The sequence below is a fragment of the Acinonyx jubatus genome, chromosome A3 (assembly GCF_027475565.1).
Source record: "Acinonyx jubatus isolate Ajub_Pintada_27869175 chromosome A3, VMU_Ajub_asm_v1.0, whole genome shotgun sequence".
Classification (NCBI taxonomy): domain Eukaryota; kingdom Metazoa; phylum Chordata; class Mammalia; order Carnivora; family Felidae; genus Acinonyx; species Acinonyx jubatus.
Genome location: NC_069388.1, coordinates 59,020,088 through 59,045,179, shown reverse-complemented (window position 1 = coordinate 59,045,179; position 25,092 = coordinate 59,020,088). Strand labels below are relative to the sequence as shown.

General features: G+C 42.9%; 1 protein-coding gene across 10 annotated transcripts in view; it reads right to left on the bottom strand.

Annotated features, from left to right (window-relative positions):
* AFF3 (ALF transcription elongation factor 3) overlaps positions 1–25,092 on the bottom strand; it is a 568,021-nt gene that overhangs the window by 71,571 nt on the left and 471,358 nt on the right. For 7 of the 10 annotated variants that reach the window (XM_053200457.1, XM_053200461.1, XM_053200465.1 and 4 more), the window contains one exon: positions 23,600–23,640. In XM_053200457.1, coding sequence (XP_053056432.1) covers positions 23,600–23,640 — 41 coding nt within the window. The remainder of the gene's footprint in view (positions 1–23,599; positions 23,641–25,092) is intronic. The other 3 variants (XM_053200460.1, XM_053200462.1, XM_053200466.1) reach the window with 1 other exon arrangement.

Genomic DNA, 25,092 nt, shown 5'->3' with positions numbered 1-25,092 from the left:
TTTGTATGTTAATTCTTTCTTTTCCCCCCATTCAGGATGATGAGCAGCTGGGAGGCCAGGAAAACCACCAGAGGACGTCGGAGCCAGAAGTTGTAGATGAATCGCTACTGGTAGTTAGTCCTGAGTTGACTATAACATGCTGTCTTGTGTTTTCTTCCTGCATGTGCATGTAGGGTTATATGGAACAGTTGAGCATGTGCCAAATTCCTAGCTTTGCTACCGCTAAGAAGTCGAGGCAATCGCAAACATTCCCCTGACAACTATGTACTGAGCCTCTGATATGCCAGGTGCTGTGCTGGGGGCTGGAGATTTCTTATCTTGCTGTGTGTAAGTGACTTCAAGGATGAGCCAAAGGCATTATCTGCCTGAAGCCAGTTACATCCAGAGCACTTTCCATTTCAGTTTTAGGTCAATGAGGATTTTTCTGCCATTAAGAATCTGTTAAGTGCTTCTTGCCTCACACTGTTGCTCTGTACACACTACCTGCCTGGCACTGTTCTGAGTGTGGTGGGGGCCACTAGCACCATGTTAATCCACATCCTCAAAGTTGGAGGGCCCAGAATAATGTTTGAAAGAAGACAGTATTTTTCAAGGGCTAAATTCTGTGATAAAATTCTACTCTTAAGAGTTTCAAGACCAGGAGAATAACTCCAGAGAAACCCCAGGAGGGCTGGAGTTTGCAGGTAGGTGTCTCTGGAGGTGGGGGTGCCCGAGCAGGGCCTTAAGTGTAAGGTAGGATTTACTAGGAGAATAGAGAAGGGGACAAGCTCTAGGCAAAGGGGTGGATTATGGGTCGGAATCCAGAATCTAGCAGGAAACAGAGATTCACAGAGGGCAGTTGTGCAGGGTGAAGTCAAAATGGCTCAGATCGGGGGCAGAACCATTTATGTCCTTCCATTTTACAGAGTCCCGCACCAAGTAGCTCTTCTATAGATACACAAGTGGTGATGAAAAGAGCTCAATAAACAGATTGGGATTGATTGATCTCCTGTACTGCGTGGAGCAGAAACTCTGTAAGCAAATATATGTGATTTAAAGTAGAAAGACTATTCCGAGTGGGAGGCTTGTGGGAGAAATGCTGGATTGGGGGGTCCCCAGCCCCTCTTTGGTGCAGCCGCTACTGGAGTGGAGGGCAAGTGAGTCAGAGATGGAGCTCTCCTTCACCCACTGAGGCCCCTCGAACAAACTCTGTGGAGGCTGTGCCCCCAGGAGACGCTCATGATTGCAAGCGACACCCACAGGCAGAAGCTGAGAATGAGCTGAACCTGAGAGGGAAATTACAAGGATGACATTTTATTCGAGGAAAGGAACTTTGGAGCCAGGTCTTTGTTTCTTTAAGGTTTGCTGAAAATAGAGAGGTTGTTTTACGGGCAGGCTGAGCAAAGAGGGACAAAGGAAGGGCAGGGGGTAAGAAAAAGAAGGGGGCATGAAATAAACTGAAATGTGGTCAATATAATTTTATTTGCTTTATTATTCCTGTGAATGGCGCCAATAAGTCTGAGTTCTGTGACTCCCCAGCTCCACCGTCACAGAAAATGTGAGCAATCCTGCTCCCAGAAATGAGTTTCTCACGAAAAGGAGAAGCGTCGCCAAGCATCATACAGCAGGTCAATAAAACTCCCAGGCGAGGCCCGGCGTGAATTGATGGAGTTCTCCCAGCGGGGTCTGAATGGTCCCCGTCATCGGCCTGCACGGCTGCAGCCTGTTCCTCCACTGAACACAAACCATGGAGTCGGGGAACACAGTCAGGCCCCAACTGAATTCTGGGTAAAAGGCAGGAGCACTGAAATGGGTGGCAGAGACAGTCCTTGCCCACAGGGAGCTCCCGGTGGAAGCTGCGGCTTGTCTCTTTGATCAGAACTCTGCTTCCGAGGTAGTCTCATTGTGAAGGAAAAATGAGACAGTTTGTGGGAGGAAGAGAGGACAGAAGGAAGGTGTGTGGGCAGGTGTCAGAGCACAGCTGGCAGGGTGTGCCTCACTTAATTCCAAGGAGCAAAATGCATTTGGGACCTCAGAGTGTTCCGTGAGAGAAAATGCTCCATTGGGATCTTAAAACCTGAAAATATAGGCCTTTTCTGATGCTAAAAAAGGGCAGTGGCCCAACTTCCCTAAGCTCTGGAGCCAGGTCCTGTCACACGGTTTGTGGGGCCCACTGCATAATGAGTATGTGAGCCCCTTGTTCAAAAAGCAGGAAAAAAGGTGTCATTACAAGTACTGAAATATAAATCTCCCTCCTTTCTTCTATGGTCTTTCAGTCAGGGCATTTTTAATTTGCTATTTCATGTTGTGCTTTCTGGGTACCAGGGTACTTGTGGGGTGAGTATAGACCCTCACAGGCATCTGGGGAACTTTGTCTTGTGGAGCTCTGGCTGGAGGGTAGTGAAGTTGAGCCAGGTGTCTCCTGTTTCCACAGCCTCCTGCCCCAACCACCACGGGCAAGGGGAGACCCCCTCGAGGATTGTGATCCCTGAGCCGGACACACTAGGCACCCGAATCAGGGTAGAGAGAGGCTTGCTCTGGAAGAACTGCCCACTGAACGGGCCCAGAGCTGCCAGTATGGGGAGGAAAAGGCCACCATGGTGCCTAGGCATGTGTGCCCTCCCTCCACCCCCAGTGCACCCACGTCTCCCCTGGGGTGCAGGATGGCAGCAGGTGCTGCATAGGGTGAGAACTCAGAGGGGCCAGGGCGTTGGGCGGGGGAGCAGGTGGCTCCCTGGGAGGCACATGAGCCAAGACTCTAAGCTTCTACTGCAGCTCTACTGTTTCGCTGTACTTTCCTTATGAAACACAAATTCAAAGATCAAACTGTGAAGGATTTCAGGAAGGCAACCACGCAGCATTAAACTAAGTGTGGACCATCTGATCACAGGGCCCTTTGAGACTGCGTGGTTCACTGGCCCAGGGAGCTGGTCCCACCTGGAGCCTCAGGCCTCTTCTGCCTCCATCCTTCTCTAAAACAAAATGCCCAATGTGCAAGTTGTCATCCAGACTCCTGGGACTGTGGTCTTCTGAGAGGGCCCTGGTCGTATCTATTATTCACCCTCCTACCTCTCTACTTGCATTCCCTGACTAACAGGAAGGTGGAAGAAGATTTCGCAGACTGTCTCTAGGTAACCAAGGTGGTGACAGTTTCGGAAGCTCAGAGGAGTTTCTGTGGAGACAGCCTTTTATAGAAGCTGGAGTCCCATGTAATTAAAATAATTTTGAATTAAAATTGCCCCTTCAGTAATTGCTTTTATATTGTAATATTTACTACCATTGCCATTGTGTAACTTAAGTCATTAATTACATTTGGAAAAACGTTAGGCAATGAATAATTAATATGATGTGATAACCAAGGGAATCATAGTGGTTAAAAAACAGAGCTTGAAAGCAAGCATCACCCACATGCGGTCCTGTTAATGAGAGCCTCACAGCCTGACGGCCACATGCTCTGAGGTGATGTGCTCAGCCCGTAAGCTGCTGTTCTCAGAGGTCAACAGAAAACTCTCTCTGGCCTCACTGCAGATGTGGAAACAGATCAGGAATTCTCTTCAGTGGCAGCAAGAAAGTCTCCACTTTATCAAAACAGACAGTCCTTGGCACAAATAACTCAGCAAAATACAAATTAGAAACGGCACCAAAAAGTCAGCACAGTGCTGGTGCAGTAGCCCATGTGTCATAGAAAGTGGAGGTCTGATGTTTTCCATCAGAACACATATGGTGGGGGTTGGAGGGCAGGAGTTCAGCCAGATGCCTCTGACCTGCAAACGGTCCCCCTCCCACCTGGATTTCCAAACAAGCCCAAGCCCAACACTTGCAGCAAGTATGACACTCACTCCACACACACAAGATACACACTTGTTTGGAAAATCAAGAGGAACCATGGTGGAAGAGAGAAACTTATGCTACTGGAAAGAGAAAATTAGTTTTCAAGGAAGCTCTCTTGAAGAATGAGATAGAATTTTGATTTAAATCACATCCACGGTTTGTATACAAATGGCCTTCCAAGATCTTGACATTTTCTTATGTAATTTCCAACAAAGATCAAATACTTTCATAGGACACTTTTTTTCATAATGGTCTTTTGACCAAAATATGGTTTGTGTAGGGTTGTCATATTTTGTCAGACCAAAATATGGTTTATGTAGAGGGTACCCAGCGAAATGTGAATTTCAGATGACCAATGAATAATAGGCAATATGGGGGACATACTTATACTACTAACGAATTATTCATTGTTCCTGTATTTTTATTTGCTAAACCTGGAAACCTTAGGTTTGTGATCTTTCTTATGCATCCAACATGAGAATGTATGGTACCAAGCACTAAGGAGATGCTCTTGGACCATCTGTAGATGACTTAAGAAATTTGCATGACACCTGGCAAACAGCACCACCATTAAGTAGTGTGCAGGGATTTCCTGCTTGAAAATTTGCAAAGTGTCTTCTGGGTTATCTGACAGGATCCTAGATGCAATGACATGTGAGAGGATTAACTGCAATTAATCACAGATCTGAAGTCTGGGGACCTGGGAATTCACATTTGAGATTGCCAAAGCTATATTTTAAGAGCAGTGTAGGTGCACCTGGGTGGCTCAGTCGGGTAAGCGTCCCGACTCTTGGTTTTGGCTCAGGTCATGATCTCATGGTCCGTGAGATCAAGCTCTGTGTCAGGCTCTGAACTGACAGCATGGAGCCTGCCTGCGATTCTCTCTTGCTCCTCCCCACCTCTCTCTGCCCCTTCCCTGCTCACGTGCTCCCTCTCTTAAAATAAATAAACATTAAAAAAAAGAGCATTGTAATACAACAGACATTGTGATGGAGGAACTGTTAGAGGATAAAATAAAGGGGTAATCAAAATATCATGAATCTGTTTCAAAGTCACAAAATTCGGGGTTAAAATATTGCCTTTAAAGCTTCTGAATAAGTTGAAAAGATGAAAAGTGAGCCTTATGTAAGCATTTTCTTAGTGTAACCAAACTTGTTTATATCTCCACGACTGCAACACCTACCAGCCAGTTGAGAATCCTAAAGTGGCCATGTGAAGAGATTAGAGTTTCTAGAAAAAGAAATATACCAGATTGCCTTCCAGGGCAGGTACAGAGAATGCCAACACTGAAGGATCTTTAGTGCATCCAGACTGGCCGAACTCCACCCATCCTAAGCTGTGTGTTGTTGTTTTTGGACAACAGAATATTGGAAGAATATTTTATTCAGCAAAGCAGGCTTGGCCATAATGTTGGGAGTCAATAGGACAGACCGTCCTTGGGGTGTTTCACTGAAAGACGGTGGCATCTGCAAACCCAGAGTTCATGTTTGTTGTTGTTGCCAGTTTTATTCTCATAGCACATAAAAGGTAGAAATTTCCTCTGGAAAGCAAGTCTTTTCCTTTAGACTCTGTTATTTAGACCTTCCTACTGCACTAGATGCAGCTAACCCTTTTTGGAACAGGTAGTAGGATGGAGAGATAGATGAGGTTGACTATAGGTACCAAGTTTCACTCTAGACTCCTCCTTGGGGGCTGCTCATGGGGGCAAATGACCCAATCCCTGAGGAATGTGAGCATCAGGGAGGCAAGAGCTCATGAAGACTTGCATTTCCTTTAGCTCTGCTTCTACCAGGGTTTTAGCATTAAGATTTGCAACAGATAATCTTCAACAGAAAGTTCAGAGATAAAAATAACACTGGAAACGTGATGGGGATGCATTGCACGAAGCTTGAAAAGGGAGGAAGGTTAAGACAGCAATGTTAAATACTAACTAAAGTCATGGATTGTGTTAGAAAACAGAAAATAAATAGTCTACAATAGCTACTGAACACATATCATAGAATAAAGGGAAGACTTTATGACACCATCTTCACACTGCCCTCAGGAAGTTTATCAGCTGATGAAGGAGAAGAGGCCAGTGGAGGAAGGATCACCATCCTGGGGAGAATCGACGAGGACACTTTCACACAGCTGTTATACAGCTAAGGGGCTGTATCTAGGAGAAAAGACTGTCTTGGGCTCACCTCATGGAAGAGTCAACCTTTGAGAGGACATGGGGTTCTCAGTGCAGAGGGGCGGAGAAGGCCTATCAGAAGGAGGCAGCTACTAGCTAAGTCTGTTAGACCCAAGTGCTGTGGGCTGTTGTGAAGGCACAGTGAGGGTTCTAGCTCCTGGGAGTGAACTGCACATGGGATGCTCTCCCTTGGCCTGCCTAAGCCGTGGGACAAGCACTCTCGAAATTGCAAGAAGCCTTTCTTTTGCAGAGAACCCCAGCCCCAAGACAATGAAAGCAGTAAGCTGGACTCCCCTGCACTGGTGGCCCAGTGCTTCTGAGAACTGCTACCTATCAAAGCACCCAACCCCAACAAATGTCCTTCAAACTTCGCCCTGTCTGCCTGCTGACAGGTTGACTCCTCCATAAGAAGAGCTTTCTATTTTATAGTCAGAAATAAAAGGCTTACACTGAAAATGTTTCCTTGAGTAACATTGACTGACAAGAATTCAAAATTAGTTATAATCAGGGTGGCCATATAATTTATATTCTGAACCAGGACACTTTAATTTAAAAAAATTGTGTGAAAATACACATAACATAAATCTTAATCATTTTTAAGCGTACTGTTTGGTAGCATTAAGTATATCACATTGTTCTGATACCATTACCACCATTCATCTCCAAAACTCTTTTCATCTTACAAAACTGAAACTCTATACTATTTTCTAAAGTTTATTTATTTATTTTGAGAGAGAGAGAGAGAGAGAGCAGAGAGAGAGCGAGAGAGAAAAAATTCCAAGCCGGCTCTGCAGCGCAGAGCCCAATGTGGGGCTCAAACGCACGAACGCTGAGATCATGACCTGAGTCAAAACCAAGAGTCAGATGCTTAACCGACTGAGCCACCCAGGCATGCCTGAAACTCTATCCCCTTTAAATACTAATTTTCCATTCCTCCCTCCTCTCAGCCTCTGGTAACCATCCTACTTTCTGTCTGAATTTGATTACTCTAGATAACCCACATGAGTGGAATTACACAGTATTTATCTTTTTGGAGCTGGCTTATGTCACTTAGCATAAATGTCCTCAAAATGTATTATACAGCACGTCAGAATCTCCTTCCTTTTTAATTCTGAATATACCCCAGTGTAGGTATATTTTGTTTATCCTTTCATCCATCTATGAGTTGCTTCCATTTCTTGGCTATTGTGAACAGTGATGCCATGAATATGGGTGTGCAAATATCTCTTTGAGACTGTGCTTTGGATTCTTTGAGATAATATCCCAAAATGGAATTACTGAATCACATGGTAATTCTATTTTTAATTTTCTTAGGCACTGTATTTTTTTCTGTAGTGGCTATACCATTATAGAATTCTCACCAACAGTGCATGAGGGTTCCATTCCCCAAATCTTTGCCAACACTTATTATTTTTTGTTATTTTATTATTTATTTATTTATTTTTGATAGTAGCCATCTTAGTGGGTGTGATGTGATATCTTATTGTGGTTTAAACCAGGACACTTTTAAGAGTGAAGAAGGCACCAGCTGTAATTATAATGGGGCCCAGGCAATCACTGGGATGTATAATCACTGCAGCTATAATCAGCCTGGGGAGTCACACGGGGAACATTGCTTCTATGGCTTCAGATCTATTGGCACAGAAGCCAGAATGCAAGTCTTTGTTGAAGAATGGCACAACAGTCTTCTGAGGGGACTCAGTTCCTGCCTGTCTGTAATCTACCCAGCTACCTATCCGCTTGCATTCCCCCAGTTTTTCACTAATGTAAAGGTGGAATAAAATTTTGCAGACTATCTCCAGGTAGCCAAGGTGGTGGCGACAGTTTTGGAAGCTCAAGGAGGCTCTGTGGAGCCAGGATTTTAAATAAGTTGGGGGTCTCATGTAAATAAAATAATTTTGAATTAAAATTGTCACTTCAGTAATTGCTTTTATATAATATTTACTACGATTGCTGTTGTATAACTTATTTCATTAATTACTGTTGGAGAAAAGTTGCCAGCCACCCTTAGGTTGGGGGTAAAGGGTTAAGCGTAATGGACAGAATGTGGTGTTTTACTTTACCCTTCATTACTCATCAAGGGTAGAAGCTATTCAAGTTCTTTCCTCCCTCCTTCCCTCTCTCCCTTCCTTCCTTCCTACCTTCCTTCCTTCCTTCCTTCCTTCCTTCCTTCCTTCCTTCCTTGTATCTGTTGCACTAAAAACCTACACTATTTGTAATAAGTTTTTTGTTTTCCATAGCTCTTTTGCAAAAAAAATAATCCCATAAGTCCTGATGAATGTTTCAAGGTAAATAGAGCAAGCATCACCATCTCCACTTAACAGACGAGAAAAAAGACTCAAAGAAATAAAGTCAGTTAGCAAGTATTAAGGCCATGCATCAGGCACTACATGAGGTACCCAGATTTGACAGGCATAAGACGGAGCTTGTCTCCCATGGGGAGGCAGGAAATTAAGCAGTTCATTACAACAGTGGTGAGTGTCACCAAGAGACAAGTGGAGGGTGCTATGGGAAGATGGCAAAGGGAGGAAGGTCTAATGGGGTACAGGATGTTAAAGCTGTGACCTGGTATGGGCAGGAGCAAGCCAGGCAACTTGGAGGGGAGGAGGGGAGAGGGGAAACTGTTCCAGGCAGAAGAAACAGAGTGCGTGCACGTGTGGGAGAAGTACAATTTCTGTATTTGGAGTCACAGGGTGAGCCTGTGACAGAGCCAGGGCTTGACAGGGACAGGAGGGGTCATGTTGGTTGAACCCTTACTGTTCTGGACCTTCTGATATTCAGAGAGTCTGTGTGGTATCCACCACCCCAGAGCTTCACCTCACCTGACTGAGGAAACCTGAGGATAACTGATGACTAGTGCCCAGAGGAACAACATACGGGCCGGGTTCACATTTAAAGACTGATGGGGTACAGAACTGCTGTAGAGCTGTGGGCAAAATATTTGGCCTTCATTTAGAAATGTTAATGAATAACTAACATTTCTTCAGCCAGATGGAAGGAAAAAAAATCTTGAAGAAATATAAGTCTTAGGAAATAATACTGGCTTGACTCTCCTTTCCTCACCATATAAATCTAAGCACCACTACAGCACTTTTCAGGGGTTTTTGGGTCATCTGGTTTAAGGGCAGAACACAGAAGGAGGGCTGAAATCCTCAGAACTACTTTCTTGGAGAGAACAGGAGCAGATGAGGTATGTTCTACCAAGTCAGACCCCAGTGGAAACCTTCAGGGATGCAGCAGGTTCATTCCTGTTTTATGCTCAAATGTGGCACGGACTGCTCCTCTGATTAACTGTGACTATGTTTTGATGCACTGACAAAGGCAAGGGCAAGAGCAGACCTTGGTCTGGCGTGCAGCACTCGAGCCTGTGCTGTGAATGTAAGCTTGTGGCAGGTGGGATTTTGTCCTTTTTAAGGGCGTGCAATGGGGGTGGGGCAAGGGTGAGGCCCTTGGGGCAATCAGGGCACTGTGCCTTGGTTACTAGCTCAGTGTGCCAGGCCGTTACCTGCACATGGCCACATTGCCACCTGAAAACCTGGACTCTTGCCAGCTGTAGCCCTTCTTCAACCTTGGGCAAGTGACTCCATCATTCATTCTAGGTGTCAGTTTCCCCACATGTAAAATGGGGACAATGGTGCCTACCCAGAGTGTTGCCATGGAGATGAAATGGGACAATGACATTAAGCCCTAGCACAGGGACCGCTGCAGCAGGCATGTCACTCCAAGAGGAGGGAAGGTAACATGATGGCCTGATGACCATATGCCTTTGTCAAGGAGGGGTGGTTTATCACTCAACTTTGTGTTCATCTTCCAGCAATAGCAAAGGCCCACACCTACTGTCATTTTAGAATTACACTAAATAGTGGGGCATCTCTGTGGCTCAGTCGGATAAGCATTCCACTACAGCTCAGGTCATGATCTCCCAGCTCCTGAGTTTGAACCCTGCGTCAGCCTCTGTGCTGACAGCTTCAGAGCCTGGAGCCTGCTTTAGATTCTGTGTCTCCCTCTTTTTCTCCCCCTCCCCCACTCGTGTTCTTTCTGTCTCTCAAAAAATAAATAAACATTAAAAAATTAAAAAAAATTACATTAAATAGCTTAGTGGCTGGGGCAATGAATCAAAGAAAATATGGACCTCATTCACATATTTCCTCAGCAAACTAATAAATGTCTTTAATTCTCTGTGCTTGGGTAGCATTCATGCCTTCAGACACATCATTTTCCTTCTTCCCTCCCAGCACCAGGATCTGCTAGCTGAATAGGGGTTACTGTCTCTAGTGTTAGATGAGGAATCATGGCCTAAAGTGGCCTTCTGACTCATTGGCTGTGAACAGGGTAAATGGGGCCACAGGGAAGCCCCTGGAGAGCTGCTGGGCCTACATATTCTTGGGCTGTGCTAGCTTCATGGAAGTCCTGTCCAATTAGCTGGATCAGGACCAGTAAGCAGGCAGAACTGGTCTGTGAAATGGAAAAGGGGCCATGGACTTTCCCTTCATAACCCTGATTTGATTTCAATATTTTGACCTAACTGACCTACAATTAAATAATGAGCACTGACAACTGAATACTGACTCTCAGGATGCGAGGAGCAATGGGTAGAGGGCAGCATGAAGACTCACTTCCAAGGCCATGGAGAATTACAGAGAGAGGAGGGCACGGCTGGGGATATGGCTCAGAATTCAGCAGCTCTGATGGCTGTGAGAGTAACAGGGTGCAGATGGCCAGGCTGTGATGCTGGCTGTCAAGGGCAGAGGTGGGTGCTGCACTCTTGGGGACATCGGGAGGATATGGTGTGGCAGCGGGCCTGCCGGTCACTTGCCCGGGAGCCAGAACAGGGAAAGGAATTGGATGAAATCGGGAAAGGTCAGGCTGCTCCAGTTGATGGGGAGCACATTAACCTTTCAACAGCAGCAGGGGAGCTCATCAGGCTCCAAAACACAGTCATTAAAGGCCAGCCAGGCAGCTCAGCCAATGCTGGCCCAGGGCTGCGTCCGGGAGGGCAGTCAGAGGAGTGGGTCATGGGGAGGCCGACTGGGGAGTGGAGGAGAGGAGAGGAGGGGCAGGCCTGGTGCCCAGAGTGAGCAGCTGGAGGGGCAGCTCTTTCCAGCTGGCTCTTGGAGTCCAGAGTGAAAAGGCTGGGGTGGGACTGCCTGGGAGGGAATGTACTGGGGGATGGGGATGGGTGGGAGGTGTTGGCCTGAAAGGCTCTTAAAGCAGAGAAGGAAGCCTCCAGGCCTTTAGCTAATTTTCTCCACTAAAAGGAGATTTAACAAAACAAAAAACAATGGTGGTATCATAATGTAAATAAACTTCCATTAAAAGCGGCTAAGTGGTTTGGTTTTAAACAAAACAAAACAACCCCCCCCCTCCCCAATCTATCTATTGGCTTTAGAACTATCCACCCACCACAAATGTTTCTCCAGCTGGCCCTCCACTTATTAAGGGCACAGACATGGTGATAGATCTAAAGACAGTGGCATCAGAGTGCTAAGAAATATACATGTGTATGAAAATGTACTTCATCTTTTTGTATCTTTTTGTCCCTCTGTAAGATATGTTACTTGTTGCTCTTGGGTTTCTTTTATGTTCAGTTCAGTGTCCCAGATCTGAGTCAGTGAGAATGGTGAACACACAGGCGAAATGTAAAAAGGTGGGGGGTGACTATAGATCGTATCTTCCTGTGTAATCAGTTTAAACATTTTAAAAGAACTGACTGACTGCTGATTAATAAAGCATCAATATATTCAGTGTAGGACAGCAAGTGCTTAATCAAAACTAGTCATTCAAGAAGGTACAGGTGTAATTTTATTTCAGAAATATGTATTTTTAAAAAGTAGACAGAAAGCAAAAACAAACTACTGGGACTACGCAAAAATAAAAAGGTTTTGCACAGCAAACCATCATCAAAACTAAAAGGCAACCTACTGAATGGGAGAAGATATTTGCAAATGACATATCTGACAAAGGGTTAATATCCAAAATATATAGGGAATGTATACAACTCAATAGCAAAAAACCCCAAATAATCTGATTAAAAAATAGGCAGAAGACCTGAATAGACATTTTTTTTCCCAAAGAAGACACACAAAGGGCCAACCGACACATGAGAAGATGCTCAATATCACTAACCATCAGGGGAATGCAAGTCAAAACCACAATGAGATATCACCCTACACCTGTCAGAATGGCTAGAATCAAAAAGACAAGAAATTATAAGTGTTGGCAAGGATGTGGAGAAAGAACAACCCTGTGCACTGTTGGTGAAAATGTAAATTGGTGCAGCCCCTGTGGAAAACAGCATGGAAGGTTCTAAAAAAATTAAAAATAGAGATAATATATGACCCAATAGTTTCAATACTGGGTATTTACCTGAAGAACACAAAGACTAATTAGAAAAGCTATATGCACCCCTATGTTTACTGCAGCATCATTTAAAATAGCTAAGATATGGAAGCAATGTAAGTGTTCATCAACGGATGGATAAAGAAGATGTGCTATGTGTACACACTGAAATACTACTCAGCCATAAAAAAGAATGAGATCTTGCCATTTGTAACAACATGGATGGACCTGGAAGCTATTATGGTAGGCGAAATAAGACAGAAAAAAGATGAATATCATATGATTTCATTTACAGGTGGGATCTAAAAAATAAAACAAATGAATAAACAAACAAAAAGCAGAATCAGACTTACAACTACAGAGAACAAACTGGCGGTTACCAGAGAGGAGGGAGTTAGGGAGATGGGCAAAATGGGTGAAGGGGAGTGCGAGGTCCAGGCTTCCAGGTATGGAATGAATAAGTCATAGAGATGAAAAGTACGACTTTGGGAATATAGTCAATGGTACCGTAATAGCGTTGTAGGGTGACAGACGGTAGCTACCCTCGTGGTGAGTATAGCATAATGAATAGACTTGTCGAGTAAGTCACTATGTTGGACGTCTGAAACTAATGTAACATTGCACATCAACTGTACTTCAGTTAAAAAAGGAAAAGAGTAGATAAGAGTGACAAATATTGAAAACTATGCTAATTATGCAAGAGTTTTATTTCTTTTAATGCCAAGTTTGAGATGTCTTATATACTGGATATATAAATAACTTTTCTGGATGTATCAAAAATTAAATTAACAAGCATACATTATACCATCGACCTTCGCCTAGAAGTGAAAGCGATATCATGGTTCAAAGGAGTAGGACATAGTGACAAAGACTTTAGTAAAAATATAGAGTTCTGTTATTTAAATATTTCACCTTCAGTAGTTTTATCAATTTAGTCTGAGAAAATGGGTCCAGAAGAGGGGAACACAATGTGGATGGTGATGGGTCAAAGTTGGTAATTTAAAGTATGGTAGTAATAAGTTACAACATGCCTTCTAAGGGGTGTCTGGTTCCTTCTGACCCCTTCCCCAGGGCTTGTTAACTCAGGTGGTGTGAACAATTCGCTCTGCTCTTCCGTAATCACAAATCCTTTCCTGGCTGTAGGAGCAGAGGGTCAGACCATAGGGTCTCCTCACCCCAGGGGACCAGGCTCACCTTTGAGAGGCCTTCTCCACAAGCAGAGAAGGAAGGAAGGAAGGAAGGAAGGAAGGAAGGACGAACGGAAGGAGGGAAGGAAGGAAAGAATCTCCAGGCAAGAACTCCAGCACCTCAATCCTGGGACAGAGAGAACTACTCCCCACTGGAGACATGTGAGAAAGGGGACCATCTGAAGAGCTTGCAATATTAGTGTGTACATTCATTTTTTTCTTTTTTAATTGTGGTAAAATACACATATCACATAAAATTTATCATTTTAACCATTTTCAAGAGTACAATTCAGTGGCATTAACTACATTCACATCATTGTGTGGCTGAGAGCACTATCAGTCATTTTTAAAGAGGACGTACCCTCCTAAGAATGCCGCATGTGTTCCTACAGGCTCACGGCAATTATGGGCAGTGATAAAACGGGTTAAAACACACTTTGGCCCAGAGGCCCCTCCTGTGGCATCTTCTTTGCCCAGACATCCAGCAGCGGGTCCATACTAACCCTCAGGTGTCCCAAAACCCACTAGACCATTTGAAAGGGCAATTAGTGGCTTCATACAATTCATTGTTTATTTACTCAAAAGACTATAACAGTTTCTTCCAGGCTGCTCTGTTCTATTGTGTAAAATACAAGTTTGGGACCTTTTAAAATGTGTGTTATTTACCTGATAGAACTCAATGGCTTCTCTGGAGCCATTCAGTTTTATTGTGGAAATTAGTACTAGGGGGGCTTTTTAAAAGCTGAATTTTAGACCTGACAGCCTGCATTTGCTCACATTGTTAACGCAGTCAATTGAGCTAACAGCCACCAAAGGGCAGTAGGGGACACTTACATGGCCTCCCCAGAAGAAGCAGTAAGGCCAAGGGGGCCCACTTTTGTGAATACGTATGGGTACCGTTGGGTCCTGTTAGAGAGGAGAATGCTGGCTCAGGGACTTGGCATTTTTTTCTCCCTCCACACGGTTCCCCTGAACAGAGCTTATCAGGGATCCATCACCATGGTATCTAAGAATCACTGTTTGCTTTTGAAATAAAGATTACTTACTTTGAAATATTACATGAGACCAATTCTTTGGAGATATGCCGAAAAAGGTGTCAGGAAATGGCCCAGATAGCCTTTTCTACAGGAATCAAGTAGGAAGATGATGTGGAAGAGACTTGGCTGGAGCCTCTTTGAAGGCATGTGTGAGCCTCATCTAGGACCGATGGACCCACAAGTTGGCTTTTAGGGGAGAACAGGCTAGGTTAGGATAGATTACAAAATAGGGATGGTATAAGCCACAGTCAGGCATAGTTCTTGGGATTTCTTGGTACCTATTTTCCTACAATGTCAATGTAAGAACATGACCCACACTATTAGCTATTCAGGGTTTCATATATTAAGTCCATAATGTAATATTTTCCTCCCCTGGTTTTTAAGTATCTTGGTAGGACTTAAATCAGAGAATATCTCATGGTATCTTGATGAATGACTCTTCTCAGTGATGCAGTAATTACTAGCATATGAATAGAATAATAGATATTTTTTCTATTTATCACCTCATTTAATCTGGACATAAACCTAACAAGGAGGGCATTACTATCATCTTGTTTATGCAACTGAGAAAGTTCAGACGCAGATGGGTAAACACTTAGCCCAAAGAAAATTCTAGTCCAAGTTCAAGGATTCAAAATCCCATCCTTGCTTCATGATGAGGGGAGGTTAGGGAGAGCTGGGCCAGAGGTTTGGTATTTTTTCCCTTTTTATCATGAGAGCAGAGATAAGAGGCATAATTTGAATTCCTGGTCTTTATTGTTTGAAAGGCACTGAGTAAGTCTCACTGAGCAGTCATTCTGTATAAAGTACTACCTAGTATTTAAGATGGGGATCCTGTTCTCCAGTCGGTTGTTGAGACCAGACATAAATACATAAGGTGAGCAGAGGATGGAAGCAGGACTGTGTCCACAATTATATGAGGTGCTGATGGAATAGGTGTGTGAGAGCCAGGTAAGGGGGTTATTCAGGGTTTCCATAGAAGATGAAGCTTGAGCTCGCATTTGAAGGAAGCACTGTGTAGCAAAAGGCGAGCCTCACCCCTCTGCATCAGTGGCTGTCTACAGTTGGCTTTCACACGCCTTTCCCTTTAGAAGCCTACACCCCAGCAGAATGAAGGGCCTGCAGCTCCCTGTTCACCCCCACAGGCTTGCTTGCTCAGACCAAAGCCATTCTTTCTACAAATCCCTCCTCCCTGCTCCCCTCCTCTGTGCTCTGAGAGTACTTCAGTGCTTTAACTGCACCCCTCCAGTAAAGTTATTTCTTTATAAATTGATGGGGGGCGAGGGTGATTACTGAAGCAGCTAAGAGCATCATCCACCAGAGTCAGACAGACCACTCTGGGGCTTTATGTCCATAAGACTTTGGGTAAGTTATGTGTCTCTGGTCACCCAGATTCACTAGGATTTTAGGGAGAGTATTTGGGAAATGAAATGAAATAAAGCTTCATTGAAAATATCATCTCTTTAGGACCCTTATGTTGAATCCTTCCTTCCTAGCTGAGAGGCTTGTTGTGAGGAGTAAATGAAGTGATGCGTATGAAATGCTGAGTGCAGCACCTCCACATGACTGCTGTGCTAATAAGACCTATGGTCAGGTATGCACATGCTGACATTTAATATACATAGTAGTTACACGTATGCCTAAGTTTCTTCTATCACATTGTAAACTCCCGGAGAGTGGGATGCACAGGTAATAAATTTCGGTATCTTCCATAGAGACCAGCACAATGCCTTACCCATTATAGGGGCTCAGTAGTGTAAATATCCTACAAAAGAACGCAGGAAAAAAAGGAGCCTGCATCATTGGTGGAGAGAATATGAGAGAGCATTGTAAGTTGTGGCAGCAGTATGAATCACAGAAATGAGGAGCGAGGAGGGGAGACAGGGAAGGGCCAGAGGTCATCTGGCCTAACCCCCTCTCCATGCAGGAAACCTCTCCATGGCATCATAGAGTTCTCCACTGGTTACTGAGTCCTAATTTAATTCCACTCTAATTGCACTGGATGATTTTAATCTTTTGAAGTGTTTTTCAAGTTTTAATTTTAATTTCAGTTAGTGAACAGTGTAATATTAGTTTCAGGTGTGCAATACAGTGATTCAACAAGTCCATACATCACCCTGTGCTCATCACAAGTGCCCTCCTTAATCCCCATCACCTGTTTCACCCATCCCTCCACCCCTCCCCCTTCTGGTAACCATCAATTTGTTCTCTATAATTAAGAGTCTGTTTCTTGCTTTGTTTCCCTCTCTCTTTTTCCCTTTGCTTATTTTGTTTCTTAAACTCCACATATGAGTGAAATCATATGGTTTTTGTCCTTCTCTGATTGATGTATTTCACTTAGTATAATACGCTCCGGCTCCATCCATGTTGTAGCAAATGACAAGATTTCATTCTTTTCTTTTTATGGCTGAATAATATTTCATTATATATAAGCCTCACATCTTTATCCATTCATCAGTTTCCTGGCTACTTTTGGACTGATTTTTAAAAAACGATTCCATTTTTTCCCCTTCTTTACCTGTGTGGTAGTTAATAGTGTTTCTCAATTCTATAGCATCTTATAGGCACAGACATCTGCTCTAAGCCCTTAGTGGTGAGCCCCTGACCACCAACCTCTATCTCCTGGATGGTCTGCTGCAGTGGCACACAGCAAGTTTCAGAAAAGTATTTTCTGTTTTCTTTTTTCTTTTCTTTTTTAAAATTGACATCCAAATTAGTTAGCATATAGTGAATCAATGATTTCAGGAGTAGATTCCTTAATGCCCCTTACCCATTTAGAAAAGTAGTTTCTATTTTCAGCCCAAAGTTGCCATCATTTAACCACAAAACATTGGTCCTAGTTTATTCATTTATTTGCTCATTGTTTTCTTTCATTTATCAAGTGGCTTACTGTGTCTCCTAATTGCTAGGAATTATGCTAGGTGCTAGGGATAAAAAGATAATCAAGCCAGAAATGTTAGGATTATTATAACTATTAGCAGAAACAAAGTGTTAGTACAGACTGAGTAAACTAGTTGTTAGAATGTAAAACGTGGCACAAGCCACCACTCTCTGACCCCTTCCAAGCTTGCTTTGTTGCTGTGTGATGGAGGATGAGAAAATCACACTCACTGGGAGTCATAGGACCCGGAGTTTAGTCTCAGCTCTGCTACTTGCTACTTTGTGACCCTGGATGAGTCCCATCACCTATCTCAGGCTCAGTTTTCTTACCTGTAAAATGGGTCCTTCCTATCTCACAGGGTTGTTGTGAGAGCCACAAAATGAGACAGTAAATGTGATAGTGCTTCTAAACTCTAAAGCTCTTTTAAAAAGTTTTTAATTTACATGGTACACCAAAGAGACTTCATTATAACTAAGGAGTCCTTTGCATTGGAGAGACTGCTGTGGGTCTCAAGGGCAGGGCTGATAGATACTGTCTAGCATGCCACATTAGCACCTTTAAAGTTGGAAATTTAAAGCTTTCTTAAAAAGTTCTGCATCGCCCCCTTTTTGGACCCTTTCAGAAGAGACCAATTGTTAGTAGTGCATGGCAACTTGACTCTCCTCTCAGGACATCAGGGACATTATGTAAAATGTTGCCCAGAAAGTTGTGCTTCTGTGCTGGTGGCCATCCCCAACATGTTCCCTTTGCTTGGCTGAAGTTGGTCCACTTGGCAAGGTATCAGGAAGATGAAGCTGAATGCACCCCGCGCCCCCCCCCCCCTCCACAGTCTGATGCCCACCTGGTGCTCCTCACCTTGCGTTGGGGCCATTTCCAGTCCTGTCTTTGGATGAACACCAGCCCCATGTGGAAGTAAAACCCCTTTATTTTGGTCTAATTCTCATTTACTTAATTCCATTACATTCTCCCTAATGGGAAGTAGAGATTTTAGGGGTGTGATTCATGTGAATGAGCTGTATGAGGCCTTTCTTTTTGCATAGCCAGCAACCCCCTGGATGGTAAAGCCCTGAGCATAGGGGCATGGCCGCTTCTCCTCACCACTGCACCCCTGCCTGCCCCAGCTCTGCGCCTGGCTGAACACGCGGGATGCGCTCAATAAATGCTTGTGGCGTAAGTGAATCAATCAATGGCAGTTGTTTGGATTTCAATATAAATGGATCTTGGACCTGAGATATTGCCAGATGGGCAGACAGGTTACAGTCTGGTGATGCATCTCCACGGCTATAAAAATGTAGCCATTTCTGGAGTCGCACGCTGACATTTCAGAAGATGATTATATGCACGATTTAACCACACGGCCACTTGTGCCCTCCAAGTGCCATCGCTTCAACAACTGTTTTCATGTTGGCTTTCTTGCTGCTCATTCCTTTTTTTTTTTTTTTTTTTTTTAGTCAAGCACAGTTTTTTTTTCCCAGCTTCTCTTATTTCCAGCTGAATGTGATTTATTCATATGAAATTATGCTCCATTTTTATAAAACCCAAGTTACTGCAAATGATGCTTGAGGTTTCACAGAAAATATTAATTCCTGATCTGCTGCTATAAAGCATCCCTGCTCGTTCTGCAGCAGCCCTGTCGCTCTGAGACAGATGGAAGCAGTCCAAGGGTATGATTAACTTCTTAGCCCTGGCAATTTCCTAGTGCTCCTCTTGCCCTAGATTTCAAGATTGACCTCCAGCTTCTCTGCAAATGCACAGTTGCTCAGCTTGATAAATCACACGAATCCCGTTTTTGATCACAGTTATCTACTATTTACTACTTATGAAGGGAAGTTAATCATATTCCAAGGCACTTCATATGCGGCACACATACCCTTCCTTCTCTGAACAGCACTTTGCATATTTTCCACATTACTGGCGATGTGGCAGCTTTCACAGTGCGGCGAGTCGACACCAAAGACACACCTTTATAAATGAGCCTCGTGCCCATTTATCCTGATTCTCCTCTGCCTCTCTCTACCCTATCCAGTACAATAATCCATAAGGAGAAAAAAAACAGTTGGGAGGCACATCATAAGGAGTGAATAAGTAAGAAGGAGAGTGTCCCTTTATAGATTGAAGTTTTCTTGTAAGTGGCTTGTTTTACCTTGTTGAGGATTTTGCCACCTCTTCCTGCCTTGGTCTCTTGGTTTTTTCACGATTTGGGGAATCGGTAAGCCTCTGGTAGGCCAGATGACTTTCAAAGGCATAAAACGGATGCAAAGTTCCACAGTCAGCAGTAGGAAAGAACAAAAAGACGTGCCATTCTACCCTCACACAACCCTTCCTGTCACTGCAGGGTGGCACAAGTTAGCTGGGCTGAGGCCCAAATTTGTCTTGCCAGTGTGAGCCAGTCTTGATGCTCTGGCTATTTGGGATGAACTATAAATTAAACCCATTGTTCAAGCAAGACCAAACAAGGCCACCTCTCTGGAGGTGACCACAGAAGATTTTTAAATTTAGAGAATGGAAATACTATAGTTTTAATTTATTGAGGTTGTGTACTGATTACTTAGGACTCACTGAACTTGAAAGCACAGCCTTAAGTGTCAGATATTGGATTTCTGCTAGAATGCCTATTTGAACCAGGAAACTGGAGAAATGAAAAGATAGACAAGATTGGCCTTCAGAAGACATCTGGATACTGTCATCTCAGACACCCCACAGGGACAAAGTTTCTGCTTGCCATTAGAAGGAAGGAAAGGGAAATGCCAACCCTTTCCCTTATAACTAGTCTCATCAGGTCAGTCTCAAAAGGCCTGGATGCAGGTTTTCTCCTGGGGAAGCAGAGAACAGCCGTTGGCTTCCTTCATTATACACTCACATCCTCCAATGACCCCACGTCAAGTAAACCCCTAGGTCATCATCAAGTGTATATTTGAAACAAAATGGCTCTACTCCTGGATCAGACGTCCTGTGTTTGCCAGGTACTCAAGGTGGTTGTAAGGCTAAATGGAAGAGAAAGGGGCCACATATGAACTAACTATTGGGACATGAGACAAGAAGTCTGTGGTGGCACAGCCCAAGCCAACATGGACTTTTTTATCCAACTGCAGAATTACAGAACACAGGAAGCACCTTGTGGGGTCTCACAAGTGTTGTCATTTTCTAGGACAAAAATGAAAGTGCTTGTTCATCGTTATGGAGTTTTATTTATTTATTTTTAAAAGTTTATTTATTTATTTTGAGAGAGAGAGAACAGGGGAGGGGCAGAGACAGAGGGACAGAGAATCCCAAGCAGCTTCTGTGCTATTAGTGCAGAGCCTAACATGGGGCTTGATATTATCATCCTGAGATCATGACCTGAACCAAAATCAAGAGTTGGATGCTTGGGGCACCTGGGTGACTCAGTCAGTTCAGTGTCCAACTTTGGATCAGGTCATGATCTTGTGTTCCTGGGTTCAAGCCCTGCGTTGGGCTCTGTGCTGATACCTCAGAGCCTGGAGCCTGCTTCTGATTCTGTCTCTCTCTCTCTCTCTCTCTCTCTCTCTCTGCCCCTCCTATGCTCATGCTCTGTCTCTCAAAAAATAAAACAAAACATTTAAAAAAAAAGAGTCAGATGCTTAACTGAGCCACCCAGGTACCCCATCGCTATGGAATTTTATATCAAGAAGTGACAACAGGCTGGAAAAAAGTTGTTTAGTAAAACAGATGAGTTTTTGTAAATAGATTAATACCAGGCTCTAAGTAGTCAGGGATATTGGGGTTAGATCTCCATCTTGGGAAGGTCATGACTTGGGGGGAATCTTTACTCAATTCTATTCCTACCCTGAGGTGGATCCTCTGACAAACAGAATATTAGGCAAGACACGCAGGAGTATGTCCCAGAATCAGATTCATTATTTTCTAGAAAATACTGGTTTATTCAACAGAATAAGTAATGTGCTAGAAAATGACATATTACCTGGTAAGTTAACATTCCCTAATTTAAGAAAATAGAAAATATAAATCCAATTAACTCAGTAGGTATTTTAAGTTCTTGTTTTAAAAAGGATTTAAAATTGTATCTCTAAATGATTACACATACCTTTCACATCTATTACTCGTGTGGCCCCAAATTAGTGGAAAACATAGAATAGAGAAAGCACAGAGAAGGTAGCTTTACACGACTGCATTGTTAGAATGGCAAAGTCAACTCATTACTTTAAAATGAGCCGAATTCCCCCAATTTTGAACAGAAAAAAACGTTAGATTTAAGGGGGTAATGCTCTATTATATTTAAAGATGGAAAATTCAAAAGAAGAGAAATTATAATGGGAACCTGTTTCTCTGTTTCCAGGGAATGGGCTTTTTTTTTTTTTTTTTTCCTCACAGTATTCTGATCTTACCGGTTACAGAATCAACAGAGGCTAAGATGCTAACTTACCGGTTGACTAACTATTGGGTTTGATGAGGGGTTTTAGAATATCAGAAGAAAGTCAAGGGGGAATAGTGTTGCTATCATTAAAATCCATGTACATTTTCTATCCAAGACAGAGTCACGTATCTTTTGGGAAGCAGTCTTAGAATGTATCAATTCTAGTTTCTGATGACTTGTCTTTGTATTTGCAGCCATGTATTCAAAGGAATTCAATTATTTTCCTAAAATAGGTTTTGATTCATTCTACCAAAGTTCATAGTGATGTTTTGTGCCTATATATGTAGCTTTATTGAAATACAGTTTATATACCATAATGTTCATGCATTTAAAAAAACACAGTTTGATGGTTTTCAGTATAGTTACAGGGTTGTGAAACCATCACCATAATCTAATTTTATAACATTGTCAGTACACCCCCAAAAAAATCTAACCATGGCAATAACATTATCTTGTATTCTGAGGGCTTTTGCTTGCTTATCAGTGCATTTTGTTGAAGGAAGCTCTTACTTAATAAGTCAAAGGGGAAAAAAAGAAGTATGTAGAGGAAAGGAATTAATGTGTCAGATTTTAAATGTTTTGATCCAGAGTCTCGTACCAATAGACTCCGAAGCAGTACGGTTTATCAGCTTTTGTGAAAATCCCAGGAGCAATTGTAGACAATCCTGTGGCAGCCACTCTTACAGCACACAGGCTTGTGTGGTTGTCATGGGGAAGGCTTTTCAAATGAAATAAAAATACTCACGCTCAGCCTGCCACCATAGAGGAAATGCTTTTCACCCATGTGCACAGATAATTTGCCTCAGTGACAGGTTTTACCTTGGAGAAGCAGTGAACTGAGCTAGTTGACACAATTATTATTCATTCCACACACACACACAAAGAAAAAAAAAAGAAAAAGAAAAAGAAAGAAAGAAAAAAAAGAACTGAGAAGGAAGGGGAAGGTGGTGACAGTTAGCTAGCTAATGCTAAGGTGCCCACCAGCCAGCCAGGGTAACATCTCCTGCAGCTGGCTCTAACACTGTAAGAGCCTGACTTGTGGAGAGAAACTGGGGCTTCATCTTCGCCTCCTGACAGTTCTTTAAGAGACACGCACACACACACCGCAACCTCAGTAAATGAAAGCTTAAAAACCAATCAAAACAAAAAGGGCATGGTCCATCCCTGAAAGTAACTTTATATATCCCTGTTCAGCTATCTGTATAAAGCCTTTCTGGCAGAGCACGATGTGAAATACAGCTTAAGTGTGTTTACTGATTAGATTTATATATCTCACGCAATAACACAAGTCCAAAAACACAAGCCAAAGTGAGGAGGGAAAAGTCAGGCTCTCAGGACCATGAACTGGGTTATGTGCACAAAGTATTTCATGAGAGGATTTCATCAAAAGACAGACAGCTCTTGTGAAATGATATGGAAAAAGTCTGAAGAAAACATCTCAAAACGAATGAAGTACTTATTGCTGAAAAATGAGCTTAGATTGCAACCAATTCCAAAGTTCAGAATTTACTGCACCATTCAGGTCTTTCCCTCTAAGTTTCTTGTCTCCTGTTTCATTGCACAACAAGGGATTCTTCATACTTTCTATGAAATACAACAAGGCGATTTTTGCAGTAATAAACTCCACACATGCATGACAAATCCAAGCATGCAAAATGTTTAACATCCAAGTTCACAGACACTTTAGGGACAAAATCCGATTATGAATTATATGCCACAATAAATAGGGCTCAATGTTTCATAAAGCAATTTATAGTTCATAAAAATGACAAAATGTACCTGTCAGACAGAGCGTGGAGAGCAGTTCTCTGGGCTGCCTGCTGGAAGGAAGGGCAGAGATGTTTATTTAATATTCTGACTTTAAATTATGTACTCAATCAACACTTTTAAAAAACCTGTGTCACACACGTTTTTGCCATGTGGCCAACTATTAAACTACTAGCAACATAGTAGAGACCCATCATGTTATGAAATGGACGCTCCTCAGAGTTAACTGAAGCCCACAGCGCACACCTGCCACCAGAGGGCGTGAACGGGGAGGCACGGAGTTCTAGGTGAGGTTAGACTAGTCTCTAGAGACCCGGAGAGGCTCAGACCTATTTCATTTTTACACTCTGAAATCACCTTTACCATTGCTTTATTCTACTTTCCTGTAAGAAAAAAATATGTTTTGTTTCCTGTAGCTTCTTCCTCAATGAAAGTGTAGTTAAAATAATTTTTTTATTTATTTTTGAGAGAGAGAGAGAGAGAGAGAGAGAGCGAGAGAGAGCACACTCGCGCACATGAGTGGGAGAGGTGCAGAGAGAAAGAAGGACAGGATCCAAGGCGGGCTCTGCACTGACAGCAGACAGCCCAACGTGGGGCTCAAACCCACGAACTGTGAGATCAACACCTGAGCTGAGTTTGGAACGCTTAACCAACTGTGCCACCCAGGTGCCCCGAAAGTATAATTTTTTACTCAGTTTTTAGATGTATTGAAAAAGTCAGTACAATTGGAAATTGGAACACTGGTTGGAAGAGTCAGAGTATTAGGAGATTACTGATTTGTTTTAGGCATAGTAATGATATTGTGGTGATTTTTAAAAGTGTCTTTTAGAGATCCATTTTGAAATATGGATACAATTATATATTGTTGGGATTTGTTTTAAAACAGTACAGTTGGAAGGAAGGGAGAATGGATGGGCATTTATAAATGAGACATGATGGCCTTGGGTTGGTAACTGTGGAAGCTAGGTGATGAGCACACTGGGGGATTAGTATATTATTCTGTACATCTTTGTATGTTTTTGAAACTTTCCATAATACAAAAACTAAGAGAAAAAGGCTGCCATTTCTCTGTCAGATTCTCTCATGTTTGTAATCACTTTCTTTTCGTCTGGCTATTCTAAATTTTTGTACATTGGCTTTCTATCACTTAATACTCTGAGGCTTCAGAAGGCCAAGGTCATACTCTGTTCTCTGTCTCAGAAGTTATAATTGGGAGGGGATCAAAGCATGGCCTCTTAGACCAAGGCTCACTCAGGGTGTACTAGAAAATAAAGAGTACATACAGTTCATTTTCATCATGTATGCTACATATGTCAAGTTTATTAATTACCAGGGACACCAAAACGTTTCCCATGTTATTCCTCTTTCCATTTAGACAACAGACTAAATAGAATCTTCAGATTAGAAAAAAAATCTGACACATTAGTATCATCATCCCTATTACAGAAATGAAATACACCCTTGGTAGTAGCTGCATGTTCCTGGATCAGTCAGTCCAACACTTA